Source organism: Pelodiscus sinensis, chromosome 6, assembly GCF_049634645.1.
Source record: "Pelodiscus sinensis isolate JC-2024 chromosome 6, ASM4963464v1, whole genome shotgun sequence".
In the NCBI taxonomy this organism is placed as follows: domain Eukaryota; kingdom Metazoa; phylum Chordata; order Testudines; family Trionychidae; genus Pelodiscus; species Pelodiscus sinensis.
In genome coordinates this window covers 37,388,691-37,403,325 of record NC_134716.1, presented here as the reverse complement: position 1 = coordinate 37,403,325, position 14,635 = coordinate 37,388,691, and the positions used below count along the sequence as shown (strand labels likewise).

General features: G+C 42.9%; 1 protein-coding gene across 4 annotated transcripts in view; it reads right to left on the bottom strand.

The window, feature by feature from the left end:
• CEP78 (centrosomal protein 78) overlaps positions 1-14,635 on the bottom strand; it is a 60,094-nt gene that overhangs the window by 31,140 nt on the left and 14,319 nt on the right. For all 4 annotated transcript variants that reach the window (XM_075931741.1, XM_075931739.1, XM_075931742.1 and 1 more), the window contains 3 exons: positions 4,627-4,801; positions 3,275-3,388; positions 2,980-3,044 (listed from right to left, as the gene is read on the bottom strand). In XM_075931741.1, coding sequence (XP_075787856.1) covers positions 2,980-3,044; positions 3,275-3,388; positions 4,627-4,801 — 354 coding nt within the window. The remainder of the gene's footprint in view (positions 1-2,979; positions 3,045-3,274; positions 3,389-4,626; positions 4,802-14,635) is intronic.

The following is a 14,635-nucleotide window of genomic DNA, read 5'->3' as shown; positions in this document are numbered from 1 at the left end:
ACTTTGATATATGCCATCAAGTGCTAGCAATGCCACTCTGCCATGTATATTGGACAAACTGGACTGTCTCAAATGGACATTAATCAGACATCAAAAATGGTAACATACATAAACCTGAGGGGGAACATTTTAACCTCTGTGGTCACTCAATTATGGATTTAAAAGTAGCCATTCTTCTACAAAGTAATTTCACAAGCCAATTACAGAATAGGGCTGTTAGATAGCATGTAATTGAATAGTCCTGCAACCGCATCAAATTTTTGCAGTTACATGACTATTCATTAGTCCCTGGAGGCAGAGCTGGCAGGCAGTGTATCAGACAGCAGCATGGGGCGGCAAGCGGAGCAGGTTTGTGCAGGAAGCTGGTTTTTCGAGATACAGAAGCAGCAGGGGTGAGAGGGAGGAAATTCAACAGGATTAACCGATAAACCCAAGCTTCGACATTCCTATTACAGAAAGAGAGTGCAAAATGGGTATTCATCTACAAATTTAACACTGTTACCCTGGGCTTGAACAAAGACATTAACTGGATGTAACCTTAAAAAGTTAGTCTCTCCTGCCTTTAACAACTGCATTTTTACATCAAAAGCTAAGAACAGGACACTTTCAGTCCACTTAATTAGCCTCATTAGCACTAGCATTGTTAAAATGTGTTTATTTCTGGAAATGTGTATCCACGCAATTTTCAAGAGGATACATGTTTACATACCGGCGGGGGGGGGGGGGAGAGGGGGGGAAGGGAGGTAGGGGGAAGAGCTCCCCCAGCTGCCTCTGTGTCAGAGGCAGGGAAAGGCAGCAGTCATCTCAGTGAGAGTCAGTATGTGAGGAGAGCAAGCTTCAAACCTAGGTCCCTACGGCTACGTCTAGACTACATGCCTCTGGCGACAGAGGCATGTAGATGAGGCTACCAGGCATAGGAAAATGAAGCGGAGATTTAAATAATCGCCACTTCACTTAAATTTACATGGCTGCTGCGCTGAGCAGACAAACAGCTGATCAGCTGTTTGTCGGCTCAGCGCTGTAGTCTGGACGCGCGGGTGTCGACATCAAAGGCATTTGTCGACCACCCACGTATGCCTCCTGGGATGAGGTTTACCTGGGTGGTCAACAAATGCCTTTGATGTCGACACCCGCGTGTCCAGACTACAGCACTGAGCCGACAAACAGTTGATCAGCTGTTTGTCGGCTCAGCGCGGCAGCCATGTAAATTTAAATGAAGCGGCGATTATTTAAATCGCTGCTTCATTTTCCTATGCCTGGTAGCCTCATCTACATGCCTCTTTCGCCAGAGGCATGTAGTCTAGACATAGCCATAGTGTGTGGCGGGGAAACCGCACCCCGCACTTCTGCCCGCTGTCCTACGGCTCCCAACCCTATTGGCGCCACTGGCGCCACCTCCGCATGCGCAGCAGGGGACGGGCTGCAAGCGGCAGACGCTAGGGGCCAGGGAGGGGCAGCCAGCACGCTGACAGGGCAGGGGCAGGACGCCAGGCCACACGCCCAAAAGGAGGAGGACTGGGAGGAGCAGGGAGGAGAGCGGGGACTGGCTGTGCTCTCCCCTCCCACAGGTGGAGAGCCTGAGGGGTGGCGAGTGCCCGGGACGGCGGACGCCCGAGAGGAGCGGGCCGGTGGCAGGGGATTGCCCCCAGGAGGGCCCAGGAGCGACGCAGCCCCCGGGAGACAGGCCGGCTGAGCCCAAGCCAGGGCGCTGATGGCCCAAGGAACAAAGTGGGAAACGGCCGAGCCAACGAGACGGCCAAGACTGTAAAGTGGCTGTCGTGCAGCGGCAGGGACACGGAGGGAGACAGACTGAAGGAGGGGGGTCAGTGGGGCTGAACTGAGCTTGACCCCGCTACAACATGAACAAACTCACCTCTGCACCCTCAACCCTCCGCATTGCTGCCTCTCTATCAAAGGCAGCAGCGCAGGCGGAGGAAGGGGGCAGGGAGGGCAGCAGGAACGAGTGCTGATGGGGAGCCAGCTTTTAAGACATCTCCCTCCTGTCCCCTCTCCCCCCGGCACTGTTGCCCTTCCACTTCCCTCCTCCCCCCTGCCTCTGATAGAGAGGGGCAGGGCAGGCACCTTGAGGGGAGGCGGGTACACACAAGAAGCTGGCTTGAAAGCCAGCTTCCAACATACACCAGCTCCTGCCTGCCCCCCTCACCCGGTACGCTACTGCCTCTCCATCAGTCAGCAGCGAAGCACAGGTGACCACAGGAGCTGGTGCTCATGGGAAATTGGCTTTTAAGTAAGCTCCTCACAAGCACCAGCTCTGCCTGCCCCTCTGTGCTGCTGCCTCCATGGCAGTCAGTTCCCCAGTCAGCTCTGTCAGGTTGTCAGTCAGTTCTGCGGAAGCTGGCACACACGGGGAGCCTGTTTAAAAGCTGGCTCCCATCTCCCCTGCCTTGCTGCCTCTGATACATCAGAGAAGCTCAGGATTATTCTAAGAGGGGTGGTTGAGATTCTGTGGCCTGCACTGTGTAGGGGGTCAGACTAGATGATCATAATGGTCCCTTCTGACCTTAAAGTCTATGAGTCTATGAGAAAGGGCAGGCAGCTCCAACACTCATCTGCTCGAAGTAATAACTACCAGGAAGGCTGTTTTGTACCAGAGGCAGGCTAAAGAGCAAACAGCTAGTGGCTTGAATGGGAGAGGAGTCTCCATGAGCCAGAAGGTACACATATGAACTGTTTTCTATTTTCTTTTTCTTGTTAAATATCTACCTAATTCCTGCTTTATTAGTTTACGTTATAAATTTCACAAAATATACAGGATGTTCAAACTGGCACTGTTAATGCTGCTATTGGTATTACACTTTTGCGTTTTCTAATTTTTTGTCAATTTTAACCGTAACGTGAACCTACATTTAATATTAAACAAAACAGTTGTACTGATCTGTACAAAGGCATGTGATGTTATATCTTTAAATACAGATACCAAAAAAAAAAAAAAGTAATTCCAGAATACCTAAAACATACCTCTGAACTGGCACTGTTTCCATTCATGAGAACTCTTTCAGTAAGTTTTTTCATCAAAGTGTGATCTAAAGTGAAACAAAATTTATTTCATTTAATTAATTTCAATATTAGATTATTTTTGAAAAACATAACAGATAGTATGAGATAAAACAAGTCAACATCTCCCTTTAATTAAAATGTATATGGCACATGTTAAACCAGATTTGAATGTGCTGAATATCCCAAGTTCTAAATAAGGAATAAATGAAAAATCTTTCTTTTCAATCAAAATGGAAGGACATATAAAAGTACGTACCAATTAATGGGTTTTTTCTTACATCCAATATCACTAGAGTAGTATTACTTTGAAAAGCATCTAACAACGACTTTGCCCCATCATTGGAAATTCCACACTGCTGCATGTCAAGTGCTGAAATGTTTAAAAAGGTTAAACATTACTCAGCTGCATCACTTAACCCAAATAATTAATCTATCCATATTGAAAATATGAACATGCATATACTTCATCTTGTGAGTAACCAAAACAAACAAACACTACTCTTTTCTCCACCCAAAGGAGAGTTAAGGTAATGTTTTAAATGAAGGACAGAGATTAACATTTATGTCATTATCCACATCAAAGTTAGAACATATAGCTGCTGGACAAACATATGAGAGAAAATAAATAAATAAATATCTGTGAATTGAAAGAGAACTGCTCTTGATTTAAAAAAAAAAATACTGGAATATCAGCAAAATTTATTTATGTTTAAATCTAGAGTACTCTTGACTAAAAGGTCTCTTTTTTACTAAATGTTAGCAATTGTATAATTTCTAAACTATGTTTATATTCTATATTTCTAAACGTTTATATTTAGAAATATTAAAAGTCCTTACTCCATCATTTCATCATGTTATTTTTATGATTGGTTTTGAAAATTGCAAACTTGAAGAACAGAAAAGAATCAAAGTTTAATATGCAAAGCAATATTAAATGCAATGCTGCTTAACACGGTTCAACATATTGCTAGGAGAAAAATAAACAAACGCATCTAATAGCATAGGTTTTAAATACTGACCTCAATACTTCACAGGAAAAGCATCATTATGCAGATACTGTAATATCCGATACAGGTTGAACCTCTGTGGGTCGGAACACTCTGGTCTGACATCATCTGTGGTCCAATAAGACCATGGATGTTGCGGGACTAGAGAGCATCAGCAGCAGAGGTTGCTGGCGGCTCAGAATGGTGTCAGATAACAGGGCCAGTAGGACAGGGAGGCCCATGGGGCACCAGAACCCACAACTGGTAGGGAAGCTGGTGTGGGGGGGACATGTGGGCGGGGGAGGGAGAGGATTAGCTCGTGGGGAAGTAGACCCTGCAGCCAGTGGAGCCACCAGCAAGTCTGGCGGGGCTGCCATGAAGCCAGCAGGCGGTGGGATTGCCAAGAGATCTAGTGGGGCTGCCGCAGCTTGCACAGCTGGGAGCTCCAGAAGGGTTGCTACTGCTTGCGGGGCCGAGAGACAGGGGAGAGGAGCCCAGGGGAGAGGCTAGCAGGGCTTGGGTTGAGCAGGGATGACCATCCAAGCCCATCATGGTATCACCTTTTACCTTTCAGAACTGTGATCAACCTACTTAGAAGCACAAAACAATTGTTTTACCATACCCTTCAGCCATAAGTCCTCTCCAAGACATTCTGCAAAAGCTCTAGCCCCTTGATCACCAACAAGTGTATTGCAGTTAAGAGTGATACGCCTTAAACCTGCCATACAGTCAAGATCAGGTCTCCTATAGCGCAGGCTTTCAACCCAAGCTTCACCATGTCTCTTCATTGCCTGATGCTTTGAAAACAGAACAAGTTAACATTATTGAAGGCATCAACACTGGTACAATGATTAATGAGAGTAATGATTCAATTACTGTTATTATTATTTGCAATGTTGCTACATTAAATGAAATAAAACCCAACTACAATGTTACTGAATTTAAGAAATAAACACAATCATGCTGTCATGCATTATGCCTATGGTATCCTATGAGTTCACATTCTTATTACTGACAAATTTCATTAATTAAAATATAATCTAGGTTCAGAGAATTTGTTAGGAATCTCCCTATCAAATAGAGACAGATATGTTTTTTTGACATGTGTGTTAACACACACTGGCTAAAAAGTTTTGTTTTTTATTATTTTCATAAAGATCAATATTTTTGTTTAACATACCTTAGAGTTCTACCATATTCTCTTCTATTACTGAAAAATGATTAAAATTATTTAAATATGAGAGCTTGTTATGTATGAAATGTTCATTGTAAGACCTGAACTGCAAATGCAATTTGATCATTTATCCAAGATATGTAGGAATGGCAAGGGCCACAAAAGGTCATCTACCTCACCCTCCCCCGCACTGAAGGAGGACTGACTACCTAAACCATCCACGAGAGATGTCTGTCTAAACTGTTCTTAAAAACCACCAATGAAAGGAATTCCACAGCTTCTCGGGATAAACCATTCCAGAGCTTAACATTTCTTATAGTTAGAAATGTATTTCTAATATCCAACCTAAAATTCGTTTGCAGAAAATTAGACAGATTACTTTTTGTCCAACCTTCGGAGGACACAGAACAACTAATCACTGTCCTGTTTATAATAATATTTCAGAAATCTGAAGACCATTACACATTACAGTCTTATCTTCTTAAGACTAAACATGGCCAATTCTTTCCATCTTTTCTCATAAGTCAAATTTTCTAAACTTTTTATTTCTCTTGACCTCCTCTGGACTTTTCTCAATTGCTCCACATCTGTCTTAAAGCATAGTGGCCAAAGATGCATGCAGTTCTCCAGTACAGGGTCACCAGCACCAAATGTCATTCTTATGTATGATATTCTTGTTTAAACATCCATGGATGACACTTGTCTGTTTGCTACAGTATCACACTGTTGACGAATATCCAACTTGTGGTCCACTGCAGTACAGCCACCTCACCAGTTATTCCCCATTCTATATTTCAGCAATTTATTTTACCTTCCTAAGTGCAGTACCTTACATTAGGGATGTAAAATCCTGGTTAATCAGTTAGCTGGTTAAATAGATCCTACTCTTCACCCTGCTGTGCTTGGGGCTGCCGTTCCTTGCCCTCACTGAAGCTGCCCGTCCCCTCTGCTGGCCCCCCATGCCCATCTTCTGCTCCCTGCCAAAGCGGAGCTGGAGCAGCCCTGCAGGCTGCTTATGGTATTGATTAACTGGTACCTGGTAAGCATCACCCAGTATGGTGATGGCCTGGTAATGGTGACGCTTACCAGGTAACCAGTTACCTGTTCACGTCCCTACCTTATATCTGTCTGAATTTCATCTTGCTGATTTTAGACCAATTCTCCAATTTATCAAGATCACTTTGAATTCTAATCCATTCTGCTAAAATGCTTGCAACCTCCCTCAGCTTGCAATCATCCACAACTTTTATGAGCATTACTCTCTGCTCCATCATCCAGTCATTAATGAAAATACTAAAGCTAGCCATAGGTCAAGATCCCCCCTGCAAAACCCATACATCCTCCTACTAGGGATGTGATAGTTTGCACATGTAAACAATTAACCGATGAGCCCTGGCTTATCAATTAACCTTCACATTTACACACAGGCTCCCCACCCCCATGCTGCTGCCTCTAAGGATGGGGTGGGGGAGGGGGAGGAGGAGGGAAAGCAGGCAGGAGACAATGCGCATGGGGAGCCAGCCTTTAAGACAGCTCCCCATAAGCACCAGCTCCCAGGGAGCCATCTATCCCCCCTCACTGCAGCCTCAGAAGCAGATACAGAAGCAGCAGCATAGCGGGGGGAGTGGCTCCCGACAATCTGCTCTCCTCTCCCCCACATGTAAACATGTAATCCTGAATTTTTCAGCGATTACAGATTTACCTGACTACACACATTTTAACATCCCTATCTCCTACTTCAACTACAACCACTGGTATCTGTTCTTTGAGAATGGTCCGTCATACATAAAACCTACCCAATGCAAAAATCTGCAAAAGCAAGAAAAAGATATACTTGCTAGATGGCTTATTACCTCTCCTACTTCTCACGGACACAGATTTCTCCAACAGCAACACTGCAACATTGCTGGGAACAGTATCATTCTTCATGCCCTACTATTGTCTTTAACCCAAAATTTACAGTCCAAAGGAAAACAGTAATTAAGCCTCAGAACTGGCATTCTACAACTTTTAAGATAGTTGATGTTTTTTCATTAGTAAAAGGCTATCTGCCCCACATGTCTATAAACAAGTACTTTTTAAAAAAAAAATTCCTGGGATTCAAATGAACATAAGCTCCCAGTTCTACACTGTGACTAAAGGGCTAATATGATCTTTGGATGCATATTGGATTTGAAAGTTGAAATGCAGAGATATTATTTCTGTATTTGGGGCTGGTTTGATAATTGCTGGACTACTACATCCAATTCTGGTATCCATAATTTAAGAAGGATGTTAATATACTGGAAAAGATTCAGAGAAAAGACACAAAGATTATTAAAGTTCTGAAAAACCATGTATCATACTCAAGAAGATCCATCGTTCTATTTAGCTCAACAGCTAAAAAGATCAGAGTTTATAAGTAACTATATAGGGTACAGGTACTTGAAAATGGGGGCTTTTATCTAGCAAACAAAGCTAGAATAAAATCCAATAACTACAATCTGAAATGACATTAAACAAATTGAAAATAAGAAACATATTTTTAAGGGTAATTAATCTGGGGGGGGAGAAGTTGTGAAGGACTCACCATCATTGGCAATTTATTTACCTATTCTTTATTTTAAATACAGCTAATAAATAACAAAGAGGACAAAGAAAATGAAGGTATTTAGCTTGGAATAGAGAGAGATCAGATTATACAACAAGATAATAATGAAAAAGTATTGCATTACCTAAGGGCAAAGAATAATACAATAAAGACAACTGAGTGTTTAAAGAGAACTGCGTGTACAATCATGCAGTGATGGTCATTTTGTTAGTTATTCTGCTTCCAGTTGTAAAATAAAATCATAAATTAATTCCCAGAATTGCTTCTTTGGAAAGGACAAAAGAAAAAGAGAAGCAAAAGAAGGAAAAAAAAGATATGAAAAGTATAGAGAGGCTAAGTTCCCTTTAGCTTCGTGGCTAGGTGGCTGCATAGCTGCTTAACAAGCATGGAGGTAGGGCCCAATGCAGCTGCACAAAGCGCTTCCTCTGCCTGCTGACTCCAGCATGAAGCTGCTGAAGCCAGGACAGAAGCACCTCTCCTCACCATGGAGTTGCTGTAGCAGAGCTGCCATGACAGCTCCAGGGAGGAAAAAGTTGCTTCTGCCCCAGCCACAGCAGCTCCATACTGGGGCCAGCAGGAAGGGGGTGACTTTCCCCTGGCCACAGCACCTAACCCAGAACTGCTGCTGCCAGGGAAGAAGTGCTCCTTCCTGACCTCCATTATGTCTAGCTGGGACTTATCCCAGGTGGGGAACAGTTGCCCTTCCGATTGCTGTACCTGCTGCGGCCATGGAAAGGTGTCTCTCACGAGGACCCAAGCTGCTGCAATGAGTGAGTGCTGGGGGTGGGAGTAGTCCTCTGGCCCAGGGACAGTCTGCATCCCAAACCCATCATCCCCAGCCCCACCCCAGAGCCAACAACTTCAGCCACAGAACTCACCATGCATCCCAACCCTCTGCTTCAGCCCTGAAGCACTTCCTGCAACCCAAATCCTCAACACCACCCCCATTACACACTGTGCATATGTGGAATGATTTTTGTTATGTGATACATCACTTCCATATTTACCCAAATAACGAAAGTTATACCCATGGACATATGTTAGAGAGAACACTGAAGGGCAGACCAAAAACTAACTTGAAAGGTAAGCAAAAGCAAATAATAAAAGAACGATCAAACAGGGAGGAAAGGGCAGCGGGGGGCAGGGACAAGCAGGGACACACAAAAGAGATGGAAGGGATAGTCTGAGATGATGAGAGGAATTTAGGATCTCGGAAGACAATGCAAACCAAGTTACCCAATGGAGAATTAAACTGATTATTCAAAATCCAAAACAGATTTTGAATTAAACTGATTATCCAGAAATGCAGACCATATATTTATCTTGACTGCTACTATAGCAACACATTATTATTGCATTGATAGCAGCCTAACCAAGTTAAAGTGTCAATCTTTGGTAGCTGGGCACTCTTGCAACTTCCAGCATTGTCGAATTAGACATTTAGCGATGATCAGATCTCTACCCAATCAAAGCTTTTCCAAAGGATTTCAGTTCCCAAAACAGAGTTGGTGAGTAAAGGACATGAAGGAATCATTTTCAGTTATGTATCTTATGTTCAAAATCTCTCTCTCTCTCTCTCTCTCTCTCTCTTTTTTTTTAATCCTATTGGGACAAAGAATAGGTCTATGATCTATGAGCAGTTACATTTTTCAAGTTACCCCAAACTGAAGAAAATGTAATAAGAATAACATTTAAACTTATAAATAATCAGACATCAGGTTTTCCTAACAGCAAAATGGTGACTTATTTATCCTTAAAGAAGGTATAGAAGTCTAAGTTTAGAACTGATTTTGGTGGTAGTGGGATGACACTACCATGCACAGCTAGAGCTGGGGAAGATGGGAATGAATATGAAAATTGAAAAGTGAACTAGGAACTGATTAAAAGGAGACCAAAGTGGATTGTGCTGAAAAATGAACTGTCAGAAAGGTAGTTAATAGTGGAGTTTCTCAGGAATCGGTCATCACACCACTCGTTTAACGTTTTTATTAATGACATTGGCACAAAAAGTGGGTATGTGCACATAAAATATGATTATGAAACATAGTTGAGAAGTATTGCTGGTATGGAGGAGGACTGGAATATCACAGAAGATAATTCTAAAGTCTTTGAAAATAGAAGTAATAGAAATGTGATGAAAACTAATAGTACGAAGAGCAAGATCATGAACTTATGGACAAACAACAAGAGTTATCAGTTGGAAGTGACAGAGGACGAGAAAAATCTGGGTGTACTGGTCAATCACAGGATGACTATGAGTTGCCAAGGTGACGTGCCCTTGTAAGGCAGAATTAATATATCGGTGAAATGCAAATAATTGAACGGAAATGTATAACATCAATTGTAAATTTACCCTGTGAATCTTTGTACAGTGTATAGGACTGATGATATTTACTTGTACACATATGTATGTCAATTTACTCATTTACAATGCATAAAGACTCAAATATAGCAGAGTTCTGCAATATCTCAAAATGGAGTCTAAAACTCCATTTTGAAAACCATAGAACTTTCTCTGAGCATCCATTTGGAAATGTAAATTCTGTCATGTCCACAGGTAGCAGTTAAAGTTTAAAAGCAGCAACTCACCTACCTGTTAAGATTTGAATAAGTTATGAATATTCATTAGCATCCTCCACTGACCAATCAATTCAAACCATGCAATAAGAGCATCTTTATCAGACAATCATTTTAAGCCTAGAACACTCATGAATATTCATGAGCCCTGAGTATAAAAGTTTCTGCCGCACAGCAGTTGCTGCTGGTCCCTGGGCTTATCCCTGGGTCAGACAGCGTCAGGCTTTTGGGTGCGTCAGGTATAGGTCTTAGGTTAAGAGAGAGAGAGAGAGAGAGAGAGAGAGAGAGAGAGAGCAAGGTTCTAGATACTCTTGTCCTAGGTTTAAGCGAGGTCCTGTAAAGGTCATTTTCGGAGAAGCTGACTGAAGGTTATGCTTCCTCCACTTCAGTAAATTTAGGTTTTAGAGTTAGGCTGACGGAAGGTCAGACCTCTCTCCATTAGGTTAGTTTAGGTAGCATAGTATTTAGTTAGGACAGCTTTCGTCATCGAGACTGTACGGCAGGTCGCGTCGGTCCACGCATGTCGGCCGTCTTCGTGTCTGTCCGTGGGGCTCGTCGGGTTTAGATATGGTTTTTTATTTTAGGTTAGGGTTAAGGTAGATAAGATAGAGTCTAGCATCAATCGCCTGATTCTGCCACACCGAAGTGCGGAGAAGGGATCGCGAGGACCAGGAGACTTCGCAGAAGGCGAATCGACCGTCATCGCTCTCTACTCACACTTCGAGGGATCACCTTGGCTGTTCCTCCCTGACAGCTTTCAATTAGCCCGAAGGTTGTAGGTCACCAAGCGTCGGGATCATCCGACGAGGGACGCCTAGCTGTCCTCCCTAAAGGCTTTCAATTAGCCCGAGGGTTGTAGGTCGCTAGCAGCTCATCAGTCGTCTCCGTCATCGTAGACTCTGTGGTAGGCATAGGGACCTGGAGGGACTGCCCTTCCTGGTCCATTTAGTGTAAAAAGGGACTGCCCCCTTTATGTTAATTTGAGGTATTGTTTTGTCAAATTTATTTTCTTATAATAATATAGTCTTGTGGTTGTCAGTTACAATCCACGTCTCCAGTTTTTATTTACGCATCCTATTAAGCTGTGGTCTGACATTCTCCGGTGATCAGATACGGATTAGAGGGTCACTACCTTAAATACCATCCTTCGCGGATGAGATGGGCTATTAAATAGCTCTCGGGAGCAGTGTCCTTAAGACCTTCTCCATTTCTGTTGAAGAGATACCGTAACACCATGGAAGAGACAAATGAAATCCTACAATGTATCTAATGAGGTAGATCCAGTAGCTTTAGAGAAGATTATTATCACTGTATGAGAAGATTTTCCCAGCATTTCTCAGGTTCATGTTCTTAATTAATTTTTGTTTTTTCTTCACTTAAATCATTGCCCTGGGGAAGGGCTGAGGATATGAGGTTCAGTATGCAAGGTTCTCTGGAAAGAGAGGACTACCCCAGTGCTCTCTCACTGAAATAACTTAGGGTCAAGTGAAAAAACCCACCTCTCCGTGGCTATGACAGCTTCAGCAAGCACAGACAGGGGAGGGGTGGGTACATATCGGCCAGCTGGGACACATCCAGGTTCATCTGTCCTCTGCACTTCCCAGCCAGAAGGAGGAATAGAGCAAACTGTGCACTTTCCCCTCACTTTGTGACAAAGGGGAACAGCCAGCTATATTCCAGTATTAATTGGATGTGGGGGAGCTGCAACCCCCTCCCCACTGGGCACCTGTGGGGGAAGGCTTAGAGTTGGGGTAGTCCAGGATAAGGGGTGGAGGAAGAACACCTCAACCAACCCCTTTCACCTACCTGGTGATTCTGTCCCTTTTCAGTATGGTTTTATGAGAAGCAATCCTATTCCAGGCACATCCCATTTTGCTGGCACAACCAAACCCTTACCGGCATGAAATAAGGCGGAGGGGAGGGGGAATTCAGACCTTCTGCCTAGCCGTACAACCAAACCCTTACCTTGTTGTAAGTTACAATAAAAGATGTATTCCAAATCTGGTGATCCTAAGCCTTACTCTTTAGGAAAAGTTCTTGAAAAGAACAGATGGACAGACAGTGCCTGTCAGTGAGCAAGCAAGTCTATCTCAAATATTCCCTTCTAGTCTCCCATATTTAAGGAAAATAAATTGAAACTGGAAAGCCTACTAGGAGGATCATACAAATGAAGAAGGAGGTTGGCTTGTTTAGCCTAGCCAAATTAAGGTTATGAGGACATATAATTGATCTCTATAAATGTAAGAAGGATACAGACCAGATGGGAGAGCAATCTCAAAATTAAGGACCAATGATCAAGAACAAATAGATATAAATAGGCCATCAACAAATTAAGGCTTGAAATTAGACAAATGTTGATTACTCCTTTTGGTGGTTAAGTTCTAAATAGAACAGTAGGGGCAAAAAACCTAACTGACTTCAAGACTAAGCTCATTAAGTTTACAGAGGTGATGGTATCAGGAGACTGCTTACAGTGGCAGATGGCCCAGCCTCAATTGCTATTAGCGAACATCTCCAACAGCCAGAGATAGAACACTAGATAGGGAGGACTCAGAGTTATTACAGAGAACTCTTTCCCTGGTGCCTGGCTAATGGATCTCACTCACGTGCTTAGGGACTAACTGCCATATTTTGGAGTCAGGATTTTTTCCCCATATGAGATAAGTAGAGATCCTGAGTGTTTTTCCATTTTCCTCTACTGCATGGGGTCTTGCGTCACCTGCTGGTGTTAACTTGAGTAAATGATGGATCTCTGGAACTTGAAATATTTACATCAAGATTTGTGGAGAGGTTATGGATCTATTACAGGAGGGGAGGGTGAGATTCTTACTTCTAGCCATGTGCAAGAGGTAAGACTTAATCATCACAATGGTCTCTTCTGGCCTTAAAGTCTATATAACCTTGCTCATGATTGAAGATGCATAGTAAAGTCTAAGGTTAGGTAAATCAAAGCCCCTAATTTAAAAGGCAGTTGCATTTCTTCAAAGAATAATCTGGACTTATTGCCCATACCCCACATTGAGCTCTTAAGAGTTATTAATTCTGAAAAGAAACAGAGCAGGAGTGAAAAAACAAGTATAAATCACAGGAAAACATTTGTTTGTAATATACTAACTCTGCCTGAATAGAAGGAGGGCCTGACAGTTATGTAAATCCAAAACCATGTGTGTAATAAAAGAATTTAAATTAATTTTGACTATTTTTCTTATGTCTCTAGAAAAAGAGGACTCCCAATTACCTGATTTCTGCCAGCTGCTAATGAAAACTATAATCTGAGGAGGCAAGTTAAGCACCCTCGAAGTACCAAAAGCCTCCAATCTGTGACAATTACATTAATTTTCTACCCTGGAATTTTCCCAAACAATTCAGTGATTTGTAATACCGGGGATGGTTAAAGGAGGCTGTAGCCAGACAGACCGCCCCCCTTCCCCCCCCCCCATCTCATCTATCTTATTTGCCTCTCTGAGGTTCCTAAAGCATACAGGACAGAGAAGGAGCAATAAAATCAGCATAGTCTATGCTGGCTCATCTGATCCTGAGAAGCTGAAAACATAGCTATGAGGAGAGAACGATTAAGGCAATAAGCTGACCTTGAGGCTGCGAGAAGTACCCGGCTGGCACCCATGTTGATACGAACACACAGTCCCTGGAAGAGGAATTTCCCACTGAGAAAAGAATGCCCAGTACTTCCAATTTAGTTCTCTCTCTTACAAGTGTAAATTAAGTTCACAACTCCCTTGTAAGAACTGGTCTCACAAAAGACAGACCAGCACCATTTGGCATCACAGATAAGAAAGAGAAATACGTGACCCCATGGGTATAAAGATGGGTACAGCAGCACACTCACTTTTGAGTGTCATTCTACCCTCTACCTGCTGGTCGGGTTAGGTGTTTGACCTCCCAAGGTTCTATGGGGACGCCCACCTCGTATTTTCATCTTTCTTAGGAATTGAGGGACCGGCCCTGGCCTGACACGCTGGAGTCGAGAGGCACAGAAGGGGGTAAAAATTGTACCTGGATGTGGTCCTCTGTCTTAAGTGTACACAGACTAAGAGCTCTTTAAAGGTTAAGCTGTTACTTGGTACTATTATTTCTGTTTTTCCTATCTTTATCTTCTTTGTAACCATTTTTAAGATCTATATTTTGCTAGCAGTTAAGAAATAGAACAATAGCCATTGCAACGATATGATTTATAAGCTTCCTCAAACCTGTAACTGTTTAAGCTTTAACCTGTCTCCTTCAGTTGCTGTAACAGAACCAGGCACAATTTAAAAGAACTTCAGCCGGTCT